Here is a 20168-nt window from a genome sequence, read left to right on the forward strand (position 1 = left end):
GGGTACTCTCTTTGACGTCACACGCGACAGGGCGCCACTAAAAGATCATCCCGAGGCGAATAACCACTCTTCACCTAGATATCTAAACGAAGTCATAGTTTCGCCGCTAGGGCGAAGCAATGAATGAAACAGCAACAAATTGGAATGTTATACGAAGTGAGGCTAGCAGCTAACTCCTTTGGAATCCAACCCGGCATAACTATACAAAACGCTGGCGTAAGGGAACACTGCAGCGAGCGAAGCGAACTTTGTGCTGTCCATCGCTTCAACGCAAAGCAAGCGGTGGGGGCAAGGCACGTACAAGGGTATGAGCCGTCTGCTGATGTCTGTCGAGATAGCACGCGGGCCAACGCGCCCGTTTGCTCAATGTTGGCAGCTCCTGCCCGAGCGACGCAGACCGCCTCCGGCACCCCTACATGTGACTTCGCGGGACGGAGACGGCCGGCGCGTTTCAACTCTTCTTGAGCTGCGACCGTCGGCAGCCCTCACGTTTTCACTCGCACTTAGAACATATCACTAGCGGGGCGATGTTACCGAATTTGACCTTATACGGAACATGACGGCGACGGCGAGAACACGCCTCGAGTGTCCGTATATTTGCTATTCTAATATAAAAGTAGGCCTCAGTTTTTGAATATTGTCACAACCAAGCACGAAGCCAGGATATTTTTTTCGGGAGGTGGGGGGGGAGGGGTCAAGGCCTGACTGTTCGAAATAATGTCTTTCCATTGCAAAGAGAAAAAAGTTGCCCGGCAATATAGAAGGCTGGACGAATTTCGTCGAGGGGGGGGGGGGGCGAGTTCCCCTGGCCTCCCTGCCCCCCCCCCTTTGCATACGTTCCTGGTCCCAACTGTTTCTATGACGAATAGTATCATAGCAATGAAATCGCCTCAATCATTCAACCCTGGCATTTGCGATGAATTTTAACTCGGACTACGCCGTGTGCGTGTGTGCTTGATATACCTGTGTACTCCAGACATTCGCAAATTTGAAATAACGAATTTCGCTCAGCGAACCTAACAATTTATGTTACTAAATTTTTTAGTATGTGTATTAATAATCAAGTTAAAATGAACAGACCCAACACCGGCAAACGGTGGTAATAACTCCTTCATTTATATTCATTTAACTAAAATGATTCAAGAGATTTACTAGAAGCAAAACTTTCGTTTCAACTAGCCCTTAATGCGAGAGTTGATGAATTCGGTGAAACTATGTCGTTGGCCAACGCAACAGAGACATGGGGTCGTATTTATGTAAAGATGAATTCCGCTTCCCAAGAACTCCCCTTTCCAGCACGCGATTGGTCGTCGCTTGAGTGACGTCATTGCGGTGCCAGTCGCGTAGCTGGCAAAGCGATCTCTTCAAAAACCTTATGCTTGCAAAATGCGGCCTCCAATTTGCGTACTCTTGAGATTGCATTATGATGTTTTCTCCTTGGCTTTGGCTGAATCCTCACACTCCATAACATCCAGAGACGCCTGGGAAGCAAAGTACAAGCACACCAGCACAGGCAGCAGTGGCAGAGGGAAACCTGCGGGGAGAAGGACGGAGAGAAAAGTAAATTATCTATCTATCTATCTATCTATCTATCTATCTATCTATCTATCTATCTATCTATCTATCTATCTATCTATCTATCTATCTATCTATCTATCTATCTATCTATCTATCTATCTATCTATCTATCTATCTATCTATCTATCTATCTATCTATCTATCTATCTATCTATCTATCTATCTATCTATCTATCTATCTATCTATCTATCTATCTATCTATCTATCTATCTATCTATCTATCTATCTATCTATCTATCTATCTATCTATCTATCCACTAACGCGACTCCTCGCCTAGGGCCTTTTTTTGAAGCCCTTTCAAGCACTGGCGTAGCTCTGTTGTAGAATACTTGACTATCACGGATAATGCCTGGATTCTATTGCGGCTCGAACTTTGGATTTCTTTTCTCATTACGTGCGATAGCTGCGACAGACACTGGCGGTGGCGGCAGACGACATCGCCGCCAATACCGGCTGTTGTAGTTGGCTCTTGACAGCCTACGCTGCAAACAAACAAACAAGAAAATCTTGTTTGATTTGCCGCTTGAGTGAAGAACATGGAAGCCGGATGCCAGGCAGACGCTTGTGACAAACGGGCGTTTTTTTTTTCGGTTGCGCACGGATGCATTTATAATACACGGTGTAGAATATTTGCACATTTCTGGGCAAGTTTGCGCGTCGCGAGAGGAAAAACGGTCGAAAGCGACATGAACGCCTTTAGGTGCTTGAATGTCCAGAAGTGATGATAGTGAAACGAAGGAGGCTAGCTGTAGACAAGAGTAAAGTCGCAAGGTCAATGCGCACATTCCGTGCAGCATGCTTCTTGTGTACTGCTTTTCTTTTACGCCTGCACGTCTATTTTATAGGCTATACACATCATGTCACGTGTCACATTCATGTACAAGTGTTAAGGGAAAATCGCCGGAAAATTTAACTCCTATATACACGCGAAAAAATAAACTTCCAGCTTATGAAATAAGCCTTGAACAGGGGATGTCGCTGCAGCCAACATGGTCTAGTCTTCTTCAAGGCAGGACTTCGTTTCCTTAGCTGTGTACCTGTAAGTTTTGCTCACTTGCCCCCAACCGCAAACGGCAGGGGTTGGGGGAGGGGGGGAAGGGGAAGGGGTAGGGGTAGGAGGGAATCAGTTGCCTTGAAGAAAATAAGACAACTTGTCGAAACGTTTGCTCAACCGATACCCCCGGTTAAAGGATATTTCAACTATTCAAGCCGTCGTGTTCTCCTGAACTTCTGCCTTTAGACTCCCAATTTATGTCAGATGTAATTCGAAGCTAGACATTTTAACAGAACTGCCGTGTGGTTGGATTAATTAATTAGGATTTTTAAGACGGCACCAACTAAAAAAGATGGACTTATTGTTCCCAACGCTTCGGGACCAATAAGCTATATAAGTGAGGAATGCCAAATAGGACTGACCATTGAGCGAGTTAGTTTGGATTCATAATTATGAAGCGGTGCCACGAAATACTATAAAATCACAAAAGAAACACACGAAACACAAGCGCCAAATAGTGCGGCACCTACAGTGGCGCTCAGTATGAGTTGCAACACGGTGGCCATGATTTAAGGGCACCACGCCTATACTGTAACACCGGCAAACGCGAAATTGGTTCAGCAAACACCAGTAGTCGAAACAGTGTTTACGTCACTCATTGGTTTCTATATACGCACCACCATGCGGTGTTGGCGCCGCTTCGACCACGGGCACCATGTTGCAACTCGTAGTGGGCGCGACTGTACTTTCTGCACCGATAACAGGTCCGGCGGGCTTTGGAACTTACCAAGGATGACCTTCTTGAAGAATATGGTGGTTACTTCTACGTCGGTGAGGAAGAAGAGGCACGCAAAGATGGTGAGCAGGTATTGTGGCGAACCCAGGACCGCCTTGACGAATCTCAGTCGTCCGCCGACCAGGTACTTGGCCTGCGTAAGGCACAGTTGATGAAACATCGGACTTTCAAGAAACCTGTATTCTTCTTCGTTTTCTCTTTTTTTTTCATATAGCACGAGAGCGATCTGTTTCGCTGCTCAACCAACATGCTAACGCTGCGCTTCTCTGTACGCATCTGTGCGGATAAAACAATTAGGTATATACAAATACGGCTTTTCCCATTCCTAGTTTGGTGCTTTTTAAATTGATGTATACCCGAAAAGATTCATAAAGTGTTCAAAGCAGGTAACGGCTGAGTTCTAGACGTGTTCGGTAGGCATGCGAATGGACCGGGCATGCGGCATGCTCTTGGGTAAATAGTGGTCTAATTCCGGCATCGCCCTGTGATTTATTCGTGAATGTTCTTATTGAATTACTAGATCTATATCTATTTACATGTGAACGTTGTTTGCTGGTATAGTTTTAGTTTACCTTTGTTTTCTCGTTTGATTACACAAGTTTTTTTCCTCTTATGTTGCTATTGCTGCTATACTCGGTTACAACCTAAGAAAAGATCTAGGCTCCGCCCACAAAACCACGGCGTGCTAGCTGGTTTCCATTGGAACCGTAAGTACTTTTTCTCGGCTAATTTAAATGCTACGCATATTAATCACCAAAGGTTCGTCGTTACTGCCTAAAACATTACGTTTGGCTGAGCAGCGATGTCACAGTCCCTGACGAAATTTACCAGGACGTTCAAGTATCCGACCTAAAACCAGCGACACAACCGTGTGCCTCTATGGGAAAGTCAACCATCTGAACCACTCGAGAGGTGCTCGACGTCACGAAAATGAGTAAGCGCTATTGGACGGAGCATTTATGCAAATTATCCGTGGGAGGGACAGCGATAACTGCGGGCGGAGCCGACTTTTTTTTTTTTTTTTTAGGTAGTATCCGACTAAAGCCGACTCACTTTTATTGGTGTTCTTTGACAGGAGGTCTCCGAACAGCATAGTGCTGTCGGACCTCCTTTCTGTATGTTTATGTGCATGTTGTTTTCTACTGAGATCTCAGTAAAATTGATTAGACTCGACTTGATTTCTTTCCTTCTTTTGACAGAGATTGCGACCAAATCAGCCGAATTCGCAGACTGTCGAAAAGTGTGATTCTATGCTTCTAGACAGCAGCATAAGCGTTGTCAGGCTGTCACCGAGCGATATGCGTTACGGTACCTCGATATTCTTGGCGAAGCCGAGCTTCCTGATTTGGGACATGCCCACTTCGAGCGCGACGCCGAGGAAGCTTAGCGCAGCCCAGAAGCCGAGGGCGACCGTCATGTCGTGCCAGAGCCAAGTGAAGGAGAAGGCCAGCGCGGTGCCCATCAGCCGCCAGATGACCTCCCTTTCGGGTTCCACCATGGGCAGGTACAAATACCTGCGTTAGAGAGCATACATTGCGCGAACGTTTAAAAAGGGAAGCTCAAAGAGTGTTTAAAACCTTTTCAAACAGTTTTCTGATAGGTAGTAGCATGGCACTGCGACAGGCAATGCGCTCAGCGCCCTGTCTGTCGTCCTAACTCCATCCCATCTCAAGCTTTCCTTCTTTCTTTAAAAAAGCAAAGCAATACATAGAGTGACTTTCGACACAATTAAGTTCCCGTCACATAGTTGTGCGGTCAAGATGAAACCATTGGCCCTAACTGAAAATCCCTATGAATTTGCGATTACGTCAGTGTCGTGGCTGAGGCGGCCTGTTCGGTAGCTCTGCAGCAAAATTTCAAGCAGTATATATAACGATCTGTGGGTTATCCTTTATATTCACATGCGAGTAAATATGTGTCGAAAGATGCACAGGCAATACAAGAAAGCGGCTACTGGAGTTCCTATAGGAGGTGTCGCTGGGAGGCCCATCTACTGTGCTTCGATCTACACGTTCCCACTTATGGTTAAAACGCTCGCTGTGGTATACATTTCGGTTGATAACTTTATTCACTTTGTAGAAGTGTTTGGCTTGCGGAATATGTAAAACATACTGAGACTATGGTAAAATAAAAGCAAGACACCGCGAAGAAACTATGAACTTGCGAACGGTCCAGATTAATGTAAAATGTACCTTAGTGAGCTTCACATAACTGCACAATATACCTTAGCGTAGTGCCCTATCCGTAGTAGTCAATAATGAAAACAGTAGGAAAAATCGCAGGAAATATGTTAGGCTAAACTGTCCTTTGGCCGGATTTTTCAGTTTCTTCAGTATATAAGACGCAAACTGATGGTAATAGCCCGGAAGTTAGTCTTACTTTTTGATCCACAAATGGAAGCCATGGTCGAAATACCTGAAACACAAAAGAATAATGCTATCTGAGCAGTCTGTGCTATAGATTGGCTATGAAATTAATTGACAAGCAAAAATAAGATCATGAAGACTATCACCTTCGACATGCAAAAGCTGCGTGTATGAAATAACTTTCACGTCCTTAATATTCGCTTCGCCGTTGTGAGTTGCGTTTGTCTGTTGATCGTCACCAACGGAAAAAATCAATCAATCAATCAATCAATCAATCATTTAATCATTCAGTCAGTCAGTCAGTCAACCAATTCATCAATCAATTATTTTATTTACCACTTGAGGGAGCGGAGGGCCTGGGAAGAAAAAGCTCTTGTGAGCTGGAAGAAGCTTCCCAGACGATTACAGCTGCAGCATGCAGTGACAGCATACATAAGCATCACGTAAGTAAGGCGAGCACAGAAACTACAGGAAACATGTATTGTTTTCCTTTGTGTATATTCCATTTCATACATAAGGTGCAACGCTACGAAAGATAGCGAGACATTCTGCAGTAGATGCGTTCGCAAAAAGAAATTGTTCAATGATTTTACCACCCGTGATGTGATAGTTTCGTTTTCAGACTGAGTAACAAATGAAGATGCTTTTGTGCCTTAGAAGGAAACAAAACGCCGTTATTTACACGATTGTCTATAGGTTCTTCAGGATCGCTTAGCGTCTCTTTGTTTTCGTATCGAGGCCCCCGCGATTAGTTTCGGTAGCGCACAGCCTGATCCACTCGCGGTGGCCACGTTTACAACGACGAAATCCAAGCGCGACGCGCGCGGACTTACACAATTTCCTGACCGGACTTCTTGCACAGCTTCCACGGCGTCGCACCTGACGTACGAAACGGAGTATAGCTTCTTGCTACAGTTGGATGGCTGACAGGTTTTCTTCTTTCGTATTTATACCATATACTTCATATCCCCATCATCTCTCCTCACCGTACTCTTGTTCTTGTCCTCCCACACTTCATTTTCTGCGTAGCGTAGCAAGCGCGATGACATTTACCTCAGGCGAATCCTTTGCTTTTCGCAACACAAACATCTCTGTCGCTTCCTCCTCCTTTATAGTTTGACCGAGCTTACAGTTTAGATATTGACAGCTTACGCTGAGGTACATATCAAGGCGAGAGAAACATCATTGTAGTGCATATCAGAAATACCCCGTGCAGTCTATCAGATATGTGGTAGGGTGCGTCTCACTACAGTTGGATGGCTGACTGTCATTTTCGTTCATATTTATACCCTACACTGCATGTCCTCATCGTCTCTCCTCACCGTAATATTCTTTTCGTTGTCTGACACTTCAGTTTCTGAGCAGCGTAGCAGGTGAGACGACATTTGCCCCAGGCTCATACTCTGCTTTTCACAACACAAACATTTCTGTCGCTTCTCATTTGATTTTCTGTCCTCTCTATAGTTTGACCGAGCTTACAGTTTACATACTGACAGCTTACATACTGAGGTATCAATATGAGCTATCAAGGCGGGAGGAACAGCATTGTATTGGATATCAAAAATACCCCATGCAGTCTGTATGATAGGGTGCCTCTCACCTCCAGAAATGGGAACAGAGGTGCGACCTGGCAACACACTTGGGCGGCGGAGGAAGGTCGATGCCCTCTATTCTGGCAAAGGCACTCGGTACGCCGTACTGCACGAGGTACTTGATGAAGAACATCACGTTCAGCGTCGCACCGAAGCCCAACAAGGCGGTGAGGTTGAGCCTTGAGACGAGGTACGGAGCCTTAGACAGCGCTGAACTGCGTCATCATAATCATAATCATCATCGTAACAAAAATGATCATCATCAGCCTCTTGTATGTCCACAGCAGGATGATGCTTTCTCTCAACGAGATCTCCACATACCCTACACTCTAAGAAAAAAAAAGGAGAGTGAGTGTTACACTTTTTGGTGAGTCCTGACCTGCCACGTACGTGTATAACTCCCTTTAAATTTAAAGAGACACGTTAACTCTCCGTTGAGTCCCGCGACCCTTCGAAGAGAGTATAATGAGCTCCAAAGAGGAGTCACGTGCCTCTTTAAAGAGAGTCATATATGTCGCAAGTCCCGACTCATGAAAATGAAAAAGAGCCAAGGCACTCCTTTTTTTAGAATGTATCTTGTACAAGCCGATTCCATTTTGTGCCCGCGAACTTCTCAGAAAGCGTTGAACTGTACATGGCGATACAAGATACAGTATTAAACCCTTTCTGGTTTGAATGCTCTTCAAATTAGGGGGTCATATTTTATTTTGCAAGCACAATAGAGACAAAAATCGGGGGAAAAGAAAGAAAAAATAATATTCCCGCTCATGTTTGTTTGAGGTGAACTGAATGGTTTCCGCATAATACGTGACTAGAGAGAAAGTTCTTTAATAGCAGGAAAGTAGAGAGTTCAGCCCTAGTTAAATGTTCAAGTGTGTTGCAGGTGCTACGTGAAGCCAGCAGGCAGAAAAAGAGTGTTCCACACTCGCCGTCATGGCTATGAGCGGCGCTAACACTCCCAGGTTTAAATGCACAGATATACCCAATAAAGTGGACGGAAGGATGTCCACCGTAGCTCAATCGGTAGAGAATCGGACACGTTATCCGAAGGTTGCAGGTTCGGTCCCTGCCGGTGGCAAGTTGTCTTTTCGTCCAGTTTACTTTCTTCACATTTATATTATAATTACTACAAATAACATCCCCTATACTTGGCTCGATTGTTTGTTAGTTCTCATCAATGTTTTGTCTAACATAGAAAAACGAGCCCTTAAAATTCCCCTTGTTAAGTGTGTTGCAAGCAGCATGTGAGCTTTCATGGTCAATTCTTAATGCGCATTCAATATGGGGCGAAATATTATTACAAATGTGGCCGACAGCTCCATATTCGGGCTAACTGACTTACTGGCAAACTTCGAAAATGAAAACAAATAAACAATCAGTATTTAGCAGATAATTATTGATCACGAGAAAGCGTCTCCTAACTTTAAAGTGAGTCCAGACGGAGACTGCGCGTTCAACTGCGCGTTGTTTACCAAGACGAAGCGTCAGATTGAAACTAAGCAGGCGATCGTTGGTGTACGCAAATCTCAAGTAGCGAGAGGCTCTGACTGGCCGAGATGAACGACGTCAAAAAGAGATTCAGACGCATCAACTCTACACAGCCTTAAAAATATACAAAAAGTTACTTGGCCCGGAAGCCAAAAAAAAAAAATAGAGATATCTAATCTATGCAATGGACGCACGTGTGTTGCTTTGCTATCGCACGAAAATAGAACACGCTCGTGACTTAGTAGATTCCGACAGGCCTTGTCGTGGCCGATAATACAGTCGTGTTTGCCCACTTCGAGGATTTGGAACTCGCGTTGTCGGTAGTGCGTAGATCCCTTATCAGAATGTTGAATACAATTAATGCAATACAATGTACTTCTATGAATCATTTTTGCGACGTACCTCAGACGACTCGAATCACCTTCCCGCTGACATTGTGGATAATAATGATTATGAGCAGTTCCGCAATGCAACAGTTAAAATTAGCTTCTTTTTTCAGCTTCCCACGCACCCTCTTATACAGCAGAATTTTCCCGCAACAGATGGCGCCTAGGTGCCAACACTGCTCGGCTCCGGCCACTCTCGTACACATGGCGTAGACTGGCACCCACTACAACGCAGATAACACAAACCCCCCAGAGTCGTGGGAGTCCCTCCTGCGTGCCTCCGAGCCAAGAGCCAAACGCCGGTTGACCCAGGGTGCGGTGGAGGCAGCGGTATCACAAGGGACCCAGGGGATCCCCTTGGGATACCTTGGAGTACCGATCCTCTTGGGATACCTTAGGAGACCGGTAGCCAGCGCTACCAGTCTTCGGACTGGTCCCGAGCTCTTTTTGAGCGTCATAAAGAGTGCACCACCACCAGCAGCTAAAACTACATACTCAGCTTCTATGTAACTTGCTGTCTCTGAAGTATTTTTTTTGTGCCTTTACCCCTCATCCTTTGTAAAGCCTCTGGTCCTGAGGGGTATAATAAGTGAAGTCAAATGAAGCGCACCGGTTTCGTCATCAGTGAGCATTACTCGCGGAGTGTTCGAATTGCTTGTAAACAACTCTCAGCATTTGGAAAAGCTATGCACAAGCCATTTAAACTCCGCCGAGACAAAGAAGTCTCGGCAACAGCACTTGCACGTGTTCAACCTTAACACAAAAACAGCATTTTACGAAAAAAGCCAGCAGTGACAAAACCCACGCTATGAGCGAATTCGTCCTTCTCTGATCTTTCTGTACATATCAATTCCTCTGTATATTTCAGCTGCTTCCTCATATGTTTTAGAGTTATTGTATATGCTCTTTTATATTACAGCATACATATACAATAAATATTACGCTAAATATACGCTAAATATTACAGAATGCATCACTCAGTCTCGAGTTGCTACCTCTCTAGCGTTTCTTAATTTCATCTGTCCAAGCCAACATGGTCTTCGTAAATACCTCTCTTGTGAAACTTAGCTTATCCCGTCTTCCTCCGTGGTTTACATCCTTCCCCGAGTTTTTATAATAAGATCCTTATCAACGCTCTCTTCCTTGACCTCGATCTACAAACTCCCCCTCCTCATCATCATCATCATCCTCATCATCATAATCATCATCACTCAGGCTCCCTTCCCTTTCCTCAGTGCAGGGTAGCCAACCGGGCCCTGCCTAGTTAACCTCCCTGCCTTTTCCTTATGAATGCTCACTACCCCTTCCTCGAATTAAAGAAAGAAGCTTTTAATAAAGTATTCCATTCCCGTCTATCACTTCGCGTTGATGCCTTAAAGGGCCCCTAAGCCACCTTAACGCCTTGAGGGGACCATAAACCACCAAGAAGCAATCCCTCTCCTCGTCGGGACTCTCGGTAATCCTCTGCCTTCGCCGTGACGTCAACATTCTCGGCACATGTCATCCACAAAAAGGATCTGTTTGTCTACTCGCAGCTAAGTGCGCTCGCGGCTCTTCCTCCTCGCGCGGTGAGGAGGAGCATTCGGCCAGGGGGAGAGACGAGCCGACGAACGGAGCGTAGCGAAGGAAAGAGCGAAACGAGCGAGGGCCTCCTTTGGATCATCGAATGCCTGTAACTCCGCTATTAAGGCACCACCTTGAAAAATTCTCACGGCTTCGTCTTCGTTGTAGACCCATGCCCCAATGCAAGACCACAACTAAATTTCGACCTCTGGGTGGTTTAGGGGCCCTTTAATATTGTTACGTCTACAAAAGGTTTTATTGAGCTGCGACGTACCGGTAGACGCGAAGGTGTTGCCCAGACGCGTACCGGAGGCCTCTCTCACTAGCCGAACGTCCTCTTCTACTCTAACCACCCTGTTTCCCACTACACAGATGCTCATACCCAAATCATGTATGTAGTAACAATATGAACCTGATGTCAAAAACTGGATCGAAGGGTTCTTCGTGAGAAATCGGGAACGTTCAAACGCAGATGACCCGGATGACGTGAATAGTTTTGCCATCAACGTCTATGAGACGCTAGCCAGTACCGCTTACCTGTAGAAGGAGTGGCACATGAAATCCATGAGTAAGAAGTGAACGGCGGAGCGCAGCAGGCCGCGAACGCAGGTTCTGATCTCGTCCGACGACAACGGAGGCTTGGGTTTCGTCACCTGCACACGAGCCCCACCGGGCGAATAAATGACCACACACACACGAAGGATGTGACACATCTATAAGGATTTGTAAGCACACTGAATTACGTAAAAAACTCTGGAAAAGCTCCAAATTTTAACGCCTCTGAAATCGTATTTTAAAGGGACACAAAAGGCAAATATTAAGTCGACGTGGATTGCTGAAATAGTGTTCCAGAAACCTCGTAGTGCTTATTCCTTGCCTAGGGGATGCTTAGTTTGAGAGAAAATCCCGTTTTAGTTGTCCGCATGCCGTTAGCGCAATTCAAACCGCCCGCCTCCGAGAATAGCCTTCTGATGTAGCATTCGCCATTCCCGTGCTTTGCGACAGCTGGCGCTGCGGAGTAAGAGGCTTTAGCGCAGCTCAGCCAGGCGAAAACGGAACGTTCGTCGTTCACAAGGGGTAACGTCAAATTCTATACTGCATGAATCAGACTGAAATACAAAAATTTCATTTTATTCCGCCTTGTAATGCAATGGAATTTTCCTTTTTGTCATGGGCAGTCTGAGTACTCGTGAATAATTTCACCGAGGCCCTGCTACGCCGTCGGACTTGCGTTCAGAATGCCTCACTTGTGGTGGAAATTGTGTCCTACATTTACCCTAATTTAGCGATTACGAAAGCGCTGCCGTGTATAAAGTTGACCTTTTAAACGTTCTCAAGCACTGACCTTTCACTTGGACATAAAGTGCTATTTGCTTTTGGTGTCCCTTTAAGGAGTAGTGATGTCATAAAGAAATAGTGGTTATGGTATCTATACGACTAAATGAACTCTGTGACGACTAAGGCGAAAGCATCGGATGTCTCAAGGAAATAAAAATCCTGCGTCCGGTGGAGTCGTGAACGCGAATGGCACTGAGGGTCACGTAATTGAGAGACGATGCCATATGGTGACGTCTTCAGATGACATCGTCGCCCGATGTAAAGTATGCCGATTCCGAAGTTTGTGCAAAACCGGGTGAGGCGCAGAAACCTTCAGGTTAGGAGGAATAATGCAATCTACTGAGAATGCGAAAGAAATTTAATGAGTGTCCTGTTATAGCATAAGTCTTCGCCTGCGCTCTCCTTAGCGTCGGCTAAAGCCATAGGTCGGCAAAAAAAAAAAGTGGACCTCATTCAGACTCACCCAGTAAATGTATTTCGCGCTTAGGGCTCACTCGTACCCAGTCCCACTAAAATTTTTCGCAACCGGACTCACTCGGACTCAAACTCACCAAAATATTACTCACGTGGACTCACTCAGAATCAGACTCGCTACTCGATCTGAGTCTAGGTGAGCCGACTCATGAGTGAGTTTGCCGACCTATGGCTAAAGCGACTGTCAAACTTTTTTTTTTTCACTTTTTTGTTTATTGTTGTTTCGCGCTTTGTATATTGACCCTTCTGTTTGGGTTATGAGGTCTGAGCTACGTCTATCAATAAGTACACAAAGAAACAAACAAATAAGTAAGAAAATAAGTAAATTGGCAGCATGTTACACTCTCTGTAACATATGAAGGCGAAAGCCTGCAGCCGACTTGGTAATTGCATTAAGTTATACAATCGGGGACCAGACTTTCTGCAAGACATAAGACGATGTCTTATGTCTTGCAGACATAAGACGATGTAGCACGTCGGCAGGATAACCGGTGGTCATTAAGGGTAACTGACTGGATTCCAAGAGATGGCAAACGCGTGAGGGGGAGACAAAAAATTAGGTGGGTAGATGAGATTAAGAAGTTTGCAGGTATGACGTGGCAGCAGAAAGCACAGGACCGGGTTGATTGGCGGAACATGGGAGAGGCCTTTGCCCTGCAGTGGGCGTAGACAGGCTGATGATGATGATGATGATGATGATGATGATGATGATGATGAAGACGATGTCAGACCACGATAAAGAATACCAGATGCTCAAAATTTCCGGAGCCCTCCACTACGGCGTCCTTCATAATCATATGATGGTTTTGGGACGTAAAACCCCAGATATTATTGTGCAAGATATAACAAGCCGCAGTGTGAGAGACACGCGATAAATGACATTGACGTTCTTAGTCGATTCCAACGTTCCTCCCGCCTCTACTAAAGCTTTCTGCGTGCGCCTCAAGTTGTGCATTCATGGCCTCCGGGATCGGTCCACCTATGACCGATCGACAATGTCAATAGATGACGTCGTCAGATGACGCCATGTAGCGACGTGACAGAGAGACGTCACGATGACGTCATGTTATGGCGTCATCGCTCGCTCGGGGAAGGTCGAGTGGGTTTGTGGACGTGGCCTTGCAAGACCTTTGTGACACCGCAAGGTCACGGAAAATCTCGCTAACTCTCGTGCTAGTCTCACGGACGGCAGCGCCAACATAGCCATTGAAGGCTCTCGCCTTAGTAAGTAAATAACTAGTAGGGCACCTACCGATGCACTGAAGTCTTCGTAGTTCTGCAATGGTCCCGTCAGCAGCGGAGGCAGGTACAGGGTATAGGCCAGCGTCTTCCAGTAGTCAGGAAAGCGGTGTTCTGACTTTTCGGCCTCTTCTGACTCTTGTGAATCTTCCTCTTCGTCACGCCAGATCCAGTCCATGCAGAAACTGAGGCCCCGCAGCGCCGTCCAGTAGAAGGCCACCATAGTGACGTAGTGAGTGTTCCTGCCGTACGATTGGTACACGACCTGTACACGATCAAGGTATACGTTTGTTTCTGCCCTGTGATGCCTACGAAGATTAAAAACGTCCGCTGTGGTGGTGCAGCGGTTACGGTGCCCGGCTGCTGACCCGAAGGCCGCGGGTTCGGTACCGGCCGCGGCGGTCGCATTTCGATGGATGCGAAATGCTAGAGACTCGTGTACTGTGCGATGTCAGCGCTTGTTAAAGAACACCGGATGGTCGAAATTTCCGGAGCCCTCCACCACGGCGTCCCTCATAATCATATCATGGCTTTGGGACGTAAAACATTATTATTCGTATTATTATAAAAAAGTGCTCTCCGGTGCTTTCGTCGTACTTTATTTTTTGAAATAACCATATAAAATCTAAGCACGAAGTGGTAGACAACATAGCCATCGGGTTGAGATTGCTTGAAGGTAATGCCACTCTTATAACAACGAATAGCGAACATCAACCATCCTTATCATTAGTGCTAACCAGAGCTCGTATTAAGCGAGTAAAAGCGGTAGCTAAACCTTGTCAGGAATTGTCGTGAGCAGCGACGTCACATCTAGTTGCAGATATTAAATACAAGAGGACCATGGAAACATTGTGTGAAAAATACTAATGTATGCCGTTCTTCACTAACAAATGCTATCCGTTGCTCTAGACTCTATTACTTACTGCTTTGTTAATGACATTTGCTGGCAGGCTAGTTGGTGATGCATAGTTCATAGGTAAAAACAGCACAAAGGAAACGAAACACAGCACTCAGAACGTTGCCCCGTGCCTTCCTTGTGTTTCTTTTCGTTTGTGCTGTTTTTACCTACGAACTATGCTTTGTTGAATGCGCCAACTGTGGGAAACGGGACTACGCATGACGTGACATACAGGCTGCCTGTACTGGAGTAAGGGCCTCAGACATACAGGCTGACGTTTCGAAGTTTCGTCAAAGGCGCCTCAGCGTCCTTGGCGTTTTAGTTCTAAAAGAGTTAGTCAGGGACGTCATGCCACGTGGTGTCGCTGCCAGTACTTGTCACCTGTCACCTATCACCTACTGTGTATGGATCCTTCAAGAGCCTAAAGGAGCCACATTGTCATCTGCTATCGTCACAGGCCTGAAATTGCCATGCCCTGCGGATTCCCTCTCCAGTTTATTTATTTAGTTATTTATTTACTGTTGCAGGTGACAAGTACAGACAGTGATACCACGTGACATCACGTCTACTGACTTTTGAAACTAATACGCCAGCAATGAGGCGGCTTTGATGAATATAGGTCCACCTATTGAAACATCGGCCAGCCCGTCTGAGGCACTTATTCCTGTTCAGGCAACCTGTATATCCCATTGCGTTAACGGCCTTTACTAAGGACATCGCATAAGAGAACACACAGTTGCATCCCCTTACAAAAATGGGTTTAATCAGTGCATCGACTGTCTAAACCCATTTTTAGAGACTATCTACATAGATTTTTGTACGGGTCGAGCGCTGTGTGTTCACTTATTACATGTACTGCGTTTCCCAATTTCACGCATTGAACAAACAGTTTCTAGAATGAACCAGCTATCGCCTCAAGAAATTCTTATTACAAATGGGCGCTGTGATGTCCCGCAATGTGGCAGAAGGGTTGCGAAAGGGATATTTGACTGATATCCCTTTCAAGGATTAAAGTTCCCGTTCTAGGACCAGAACGAACTTTTCTCCAACTAAGAAGCTTTTCTTCCTGAGAAATCCGCATGGATTTACTTGTGGCTTCACGCTGCGAATGGGTGGTTGTCAAATATATGTTTCATAAACATCCCGCCGCCTTGCGGGATTCCGCAGAACTGATTTCCAATATTCTTTGTCCATGTGCTTCGAGCTGTTGACTGATTCGCCCTCGCGCTGCCAATTGCTAACATCCTTGTTAGCTCAGTTGGTATAGCGACCGCCCCGGAAAGGCGTCGGTCCCGGGTTCAATCGCCTGACCAGGACGAATTCTTCTTCAACTTAGAAGCTTCGTGCTACAAACGGGTAGTTGTCAAATATCCCTTGAAAAATTTCTATTACCCCATATATGTAATACTCGCTCCCAACTCACTTCAAAGATGTCGTACTGGAAGACCTTGTAGTGTGTCAAAGCGAGCAGCGCGCCCCCGTAGCAGAGGGCGGGCACTCCCATGCAAGCCAGCCCGAAGAACGCGGCGTGCTCGGCGAAGATGATGACGGCGCTCAGCCAACCCAGCTTGAACGACACGAACAGCAGGGAGTAGGCCGCGTGGAAGTGCGGAACCACCTGCGAGTAGGTACAACGTCAAAGGTAACGCACTCTGCGTCGGGTATGGTAAACGCGAACATTACAAGATAGGGAGAGGCGCTAATCCTGGAAAGTTTTGTCGTCTCGAAACACGTCACCCCCAAGTGGGTACGATAAATAGCAGCACGCGTTAGATATAGAACATACACAAAACGCGCTGCAGATGCAACATCCCCAAACTCAAGAGTTTCAATGTTAGCAGTGTCTAAAAGTCCAAAAGTGTTCTAGTCGCGTGAGCTGCAAAGACAGGCATTCCTTCTGCATGAAATAACACTTATAGCTCAAGCAACAACTGTGTGTGTACACGAGTATATGTTGGAAGAAGTTTTACCTATGTCTCGGAATCTTTCTTTATTTGTTTCTTCATACGCGGTATAATTGCCGAGAAATGCCTGATAGGATCTCAGCCCAATATTACGCAAGTTAAAATGACGAACTGACTTCAGGGATAAAATGAAAGTTTGTAGAAAGGGTGAATTGGAGATCATTTGTACAGGCCTTCGTTCCGCTGTGTACGTAAAGCAGGCGGATAATGATGATGATAAAGATTCTGCTCTGCATGCCGAAAAAAAAAAGACATGTCTTTTTATATAAACACCTTTTCTCTCGGATTTCTGCATAAGGAAGGTAATAATTTTACGTCATAACAATGGTGTTAAAGGAAAAGAAAGGAATGTTCAATTGTTTAGACACTTCGTGTTCTTACCAACGGAGCCGCGTGAGCGAGCGCCCGACCTATGATGGCGTGCAGCAGCAGCCAAGGCCAGGCGGTGAGGATGAACTGCCTTCCTTCGCTCCATTCTTTATCAGAGAGGTCCTGCAGGGCCAAAACAATTGAGTCCGTAATCAAAGCTCCTGGAATATGTCAAGTGCAAAATGGTGTCACTTTGAAAAATGGCTTAGCATGGTGTCACGTCGACGGTGATCCATTTCGGATCACACGCGGGAGGTGTACTAAGACGAGTCGTAAATCAACCTGCGGCGGCTAAATTAGTTTGCCATAGTGGGACCCATTTGTTTGACGTGCTGGAAGCTGTATGCCGCTGCAGCTTTCATGGAAACTACAACCTGTTGGTGCATACGAGAAGCGGTATGGTCGATCATTCCGGCAGTAGGTGAATCGACACCCTCCCCGAAGAACGAAGCTTTCGGTATTGACTAAACCAAGACGATTAGGCAGATACGTTTCGGATACGGTACGAATTTCCTGGGACGCACTATTAGGAGAACAAATGGAAATCTACCTGCTGTCTTCTTTCGCTTATACACTGCGTCACTTATTGTCATGACAAAAAAGGGAAGGAACGATCCTTATCCGCTTGAATGTGACAGATCCAAAAAAGTCAGAAGTTCAGCACAAGATGGAAGCTCGAATAAATGAAAAATTTTTGAACACGGAGATTCGCTGGAGCTAACGTTGCGACAAGCGTACTTACCTTATTTGAAGTTCGAACCTTGAAGAAGACAATTCCACATGTCGACACGTTGGCTCCAGCTAAACCCCATGTTCGAGAATTTTTCGTCTCATAAGGCGACTGAGAAATACGTACGGAAAAAGCAAACAAAAAAAAAAACGTCTTTGTCTTTTTGACCTTGACTTTAATAGCGACAAAATCTAGGGTTAAAAATTTCACCAGCGTAGAGGAATTTTCGCCGAATACTCAATTAACCTCCTTTCATAATCTTGAGCATTTAAAATTTCACCATAGTAGAGGAAATTTCGCCGAGCCCTCAATTAGCTTCATTTCATAATCTTGTGCATTTAAAATTTCGCCAGAGTAGAGGAATTTTCACCGAGTCCTCATTTAGCTTCCTTTCATAATCATGAGCATTTAAAATTTCACCAGAGTAGAGGAATTTTCGCCGAATACTCAATTAAGTTCCTTCCCATGAGCAGCACGAGCCTGCGCTATATGCGGGAAGATCAACAAGGCCGTTCAAACACTTTCACCCCCCTCCTCATCTTCTCACCCTTCTCGTCCCCCTCCTCGTCCTCTCGTCAGAGTTTTAGGACGTGTGACAGTGAACTTCTTCGATTTATCGAGCTGGACTGCCCGGAACTGTCCAATACTGCCCCGCACAGGACTGCCCCTGGTACCCTTGGACTGCGCAGGGCTACCATAGACAGCCCATGGCTACTATGGGAAGCCTCAGGGCTGCCCAGTCGTGCTTAGCACTGCCCACCTTTGCCCGGTACTTCCCTGTAGTGCAGAGGACTGTTTGAGATTAGGCGTACACCAGCGTTCATTGTCTGAAAGCAGCAGCTCCGGCGCTACTGGGCTGGCCCGGATGACATGCCTTGTTCGGAGAGGGCTTCGCTCAACCGGTATGGAGAACAACTCCAGACTCACTAATTAAATTTTGGCTCATGAATATAAAGAAGCCACTAAAGATGTCTGTGTGATCCTGATAGATACAAGAAGTGTCTCAAAATATTAAGGTCACGGCTGTGTTATGTTACCTATATAGTTGTTTCGTAATTCCGTTCTGTGTTCCCGTTGTAAATACTCCCGCAGGACCACAATATATCGCCCTTATTTCCCACATAAAACAAAATAGGAAGAAGGACCTACAATTAAAAGGTACAAAAGTGTAGCTTGAGTGCGTTTTATACACATAATAGTAAATAAATTGCAGAAAAGGAAGAACAAACTCAATAGCAAATGTACAATACCATAACACATTCATGCAAGATAATACTCAATTAAGACAAGAATTACAAAAAATAAGTATGCATAAAAGTGTTTCAAGAACCGAAAGCTGTCATAAAATTCAATATATAGCCCAAAAAAGTTGAAAGCAAGAAGTTTAGAAAACATTTTCTGAACAAATTACACAAACGGAAAGCTTATAACTACAATTTATTTTTGTGATAAGGCACTAAATGTTACCTCAATTTGTTTGACAGGTGTTTACGATCTCTGACAGCAGACTATCGGTAGTGTGGCTTTGTCTAAAATTTGACGAATTTGACGAAGCACTTCGATTTTCCTTAACAAAATTTTTGAAGCAATATTCCTTACGAAATTGTGATGATAAAGGAAAATGGAAAGGTGCAGTGTCGTCTAGTTAGCTTACCCACTTTCTCGTGATGCCCCAGTAAGGACTGCGGGTGAACAGGTGACTCAGTCTTTTGGGAAGGGTTCTGTCTATGAAGAATCAGGGAGAAGATAAAAAAAAGGTAGGTATCTTACTCAATAAGATATAAGCGTTCGCTGCGAATTGTTTTCCGCGCAATCGAAATTACATAAGATGTACACGTATGAGAGGAACACATTATGAAATTGCGTCAATCACACCTCTTGTCCACATTTCTCATAGAAGCGCCTTCACGGCACCGCACTATAATACTGACGCGCTTCACAAACAGAAAGAAAGCAAAAAAAAAATATAAAAAAATCACAGCATATCCACGGGTGAATGATGAAGAGCTTGGGCGAAGCTCCTGAAGCAATCATGGTTACACCGTGAAATCTTCAGTGGTTTTGCCCAGCAGTAATCAAAGCGATAGCCCAGTACATCATCAAAGATTTGACAAACACTGTATATATATTTATACAAGAAATTTTATTAATCGTAAGTGGTAGCTAGACGTGGCTTCCGTTCCCCCTTCATTATAACGGCTTTATGGTCGGTGAAGTGATGGATCGGTGATGGGTCCTAGTGGGACGTTTGCAAAGACGAAGTAGTGGGCAGTTTGCAAAGGTGGCTTCCGTTCCCCCTTCATTATAAACGGCTTTATGGTCGGTGAAGTAATGGATCGGTGATGGATCGTAGTGGGATGTTTGCAAAGACGAAGTACTGGGCAGTTTGCA

At 45.3% G+C, this 20168-nt stretch overlaps 1 protein-coding gene across 1 annotated transcript in view; it reads right to left on the bottom strand.

The window, feature by feature from the left end:
- Nucleotides 1-1007: 1007 nt before the first annotated feature.
- The window catches only part of LOC119374586 (protein-cysteine N-palmitoyltransferase HHAT), a 29333-nt gene continuing 10172 nt past the window's right edge, over nt 1008-20168 (bottom strand). The window contains exons 3-12 of the mRNA XM_037644748.2: nt 19432-19502; nt 17060-17170; nt 16138-16332; nt 13830-14081; nt 11303-11418; nt 7337-7543; nt 5750-5785; nt 4683-4884; nt 3362-3503; nt 1008-1534 (exon numbers count right to left, since the gene is read on the bottom strand). Of these exons, the coding sequence (XP_037500676.1) occupies nt 1422-1534; nt 3362-3503; nt 4683-4884; nt 5750-5785; nt 7337-7543; nt 11303-11418; nt 13830-14081; nt 16138-16332; nt 17060-17170; nt 19432-19502 (1445 nt within the window). The 3' untranslated portion in view covers nt 1008-1421. The remainder of the gene's footprint in view (nt 1535-3361; nt 3504-4682; nt 4885-5749; nt 5786-7336; nt 7544-11302; nt 11419-13829; nt 14082-16137; nt 16333-17059; nt 17171-19431; nt 19503-20168) is intronic.

This window comes from Rhipicephalus sanguineus, chromosome 11, assembly GCF_013339695.2.
Source record: "Rhipicephalus sanguineus isolate Rsan-2018 chromosome 11, BIME_Rsan_1.4, whole genome shotgun sequence".
Taxonomy (NCBI): domain Eukaryota; kingdom Metazoa; phylum Arthropoda; class Arachnida; order Ixodida; family Ixodidae; genus Rhipicephalus; species Rhipicephalus sanguineus.